Source organism: Alligator sinensis, unplaced genomic scaffold, assembly GCF_000455745.1.
Source record: "Alligator sinensis unplaced genomic scaffold, ASM45574v1 scaffold31_1, whole genome shotgun sequence".
NCBI lineage: Eukaryota > Metazoa > Chordata > Crocodylia > Alligatoridae > Alligator > Alligator sinensis.
Window position 1 is genome coordinate 1,899,150 of NW_005841884.1, and position 1,804 is coordinate 1,900,953.

Sequence of the window (1,804 nt, forward strand, 5' to 3'; positions counted from 1 at the left end):
TCTGGCATTGGCAGCTCATGTTCATCTTGGAGTCAATAATGACTCCAAGATCCCTTTCCACCTCTGTGCTCACAAGGGGGGAGCTCCCCAGCTTGTATGTATGCTGTGGATTCCTTCTTTCCAGGTGCAGCACCCTGCATTTATCTACATTGAACCCCATCCTATTACCATCTGCTCACTTCTGTAGTCTGTCTAAGTCTAATTGCAGCCTCTCTCTCCCTTCGAGTGTGCCTACCTCTCTCCACATCTTGGTGTCGTAGGCAAACTTGGACAACGTGTTTGCCCCCCCTCGTCCAAGTCGCTGATGAAGAATCCCTTCCCAGCAACTATTAAATGAGCGTTAATAGTTCAGTTCTCCCTCAGCCCCACCAGACAGATAAAGCTCTCTCCATTTTATGGGACCAAGACTAACCCAGCTGATCCTCACTTCCTCCTGGTGGCTTTACTGCTACATAATACTCTTGCATCCTACAATGCCATGGTAACAGATCCTGTCCTGTGCTGGAGCAACACATTACCTTTTGGAACTTGCACATACTGCCTACTATCGCAATGGTGCCTGCACACCTGAGCAGTGCAGAGGAAATCCATAAGGGAGCAGAGAGTTTTGTTTCACACTTACAAGGGATTATTACGAATAGCAAGGAAAAGAGCAAGGTGAGGTAACAGCTGCTTTTTGCCACAGGAAGCCTTGCAAGGAATTGCTTTAAGCATTTACAACACTTTAGAAATTAAGAAACAAAGCTGTGAGCACCAGCAGTAACCATTCATTATAAAGGCTACCATACCGTATTACTTAGACTGTCTATAAATGATCAGCATTTTGCATTACAGCAAGACAGATCCCTGGCCCTAAGAACAAATTAAGGGTTATTTTTTAAAATAAGTTCAGGGCAGACTTCCCCAAGTCCTAACAGTGAGTACTGTTCTTCCAGTTCACAGAAAGGACATTTCCTTCCATGTACAGGCCTCAGAGCAATCTGCCTTTGTAACCTGAAGACTAGGTCATGAGAAGTTACAGCTCTATACGAGTCTAACCTTGAGAACTTCTCACAGACTGCCACTACTGCAGCACGTAACAACTTTCTCAGATGAGGACTTACAACTTGCTTCCCGCTGGCTGTTTATCCAGCAAGTAAGATTGAAGGCCTTCTGTTTAAAAAAATCTGCACAGCATAACACCAACCTATCTAGAGGAGTCCTTGTGACAGGAGCTGCGAAGTTGGAGTTGTGGAGCATCTCAGGCCGATGAGGCACAGCCATCACAGCAGTCCTGAAATGCCATCCCCTTTCACATGCACTAGAACCACTTTGCACAGAGCCCAAAGCACGACTGCAGGTTTCACTTCCCTGTTGAGAAGCTTTTTTAGTGACTGTAGGGGAGGAGCTCACCCTTCCTGTAAGTTCCAGAAAATGCACACAACTTGCCTATTAAGAGCAATTGTTTAAGATGGTGTCATCTCTACCCCACCACCACAAGACAGCATGTTTTATACAACCAAAATTACCATCTCAATTTCAGCTCTCCAGAAGGACTTCATATGTACTTGGCAAAAGTGGTGCCTGTTTTGAGTCCAACCTAACCAAAGACAGTAGCCAAAGGAAGAAGCTTTTAAAGATTACACCAGAAGATTAAAACCCACTCAGATTTCCAAACAATTCCTACTGAAATCAGTGGAACTATGCCTACATTAGGAAATTTAACAGAAGAATTCCCACCTGCCCCAAACCTGGATTAGCACCAGTCTAAGCATGTGCATAGACAAGACTGATGATTTTACCACATTGTTAAGCCTGCTGAACA

General features: G+C 44.7%; 1 protein-coding gene across 5 annotated transcripts in view; it reads right to left on the bottom strand.

Annotated features, from left to right (window-relative positions):
- The window catches only part of MGST3 (microsomal glutathione S-transferase 3), a 17,598-nt gene that overhangs the window by 10,490 nt on the left and 5,304 nt on the right, over positions 1-1,804 (bottom strand). The window contains exons 1-3 of one of the 5 annotated variants that reach the window (XM_025196758.1): positions 1,509-1,798; positions 1,187-1,350; positions 236-326 (exon numbers count right to left, since the gene is read on the bottom strand). The exons of 3 other annotated variants lie outside the window; for them this stretch is intronic. In XM_025196758.1, coding sequence (XP_025052543.1) covers positions 236-326; positions 1,187-1,350; positions 1,509-1,541 — 288 coding nt within the window. In that variant the 5' untranslated portion in view covers positions 1,542-1,798. Of the gene's footprint in view, positions 1-235; positions 327-1,186; positions 1,351-1,508; positions 1,799-1,804 lie in introns of those variants that run through there. One more of the 5 variants, XM_025196754.1, reaches the window with a different exon arrangement.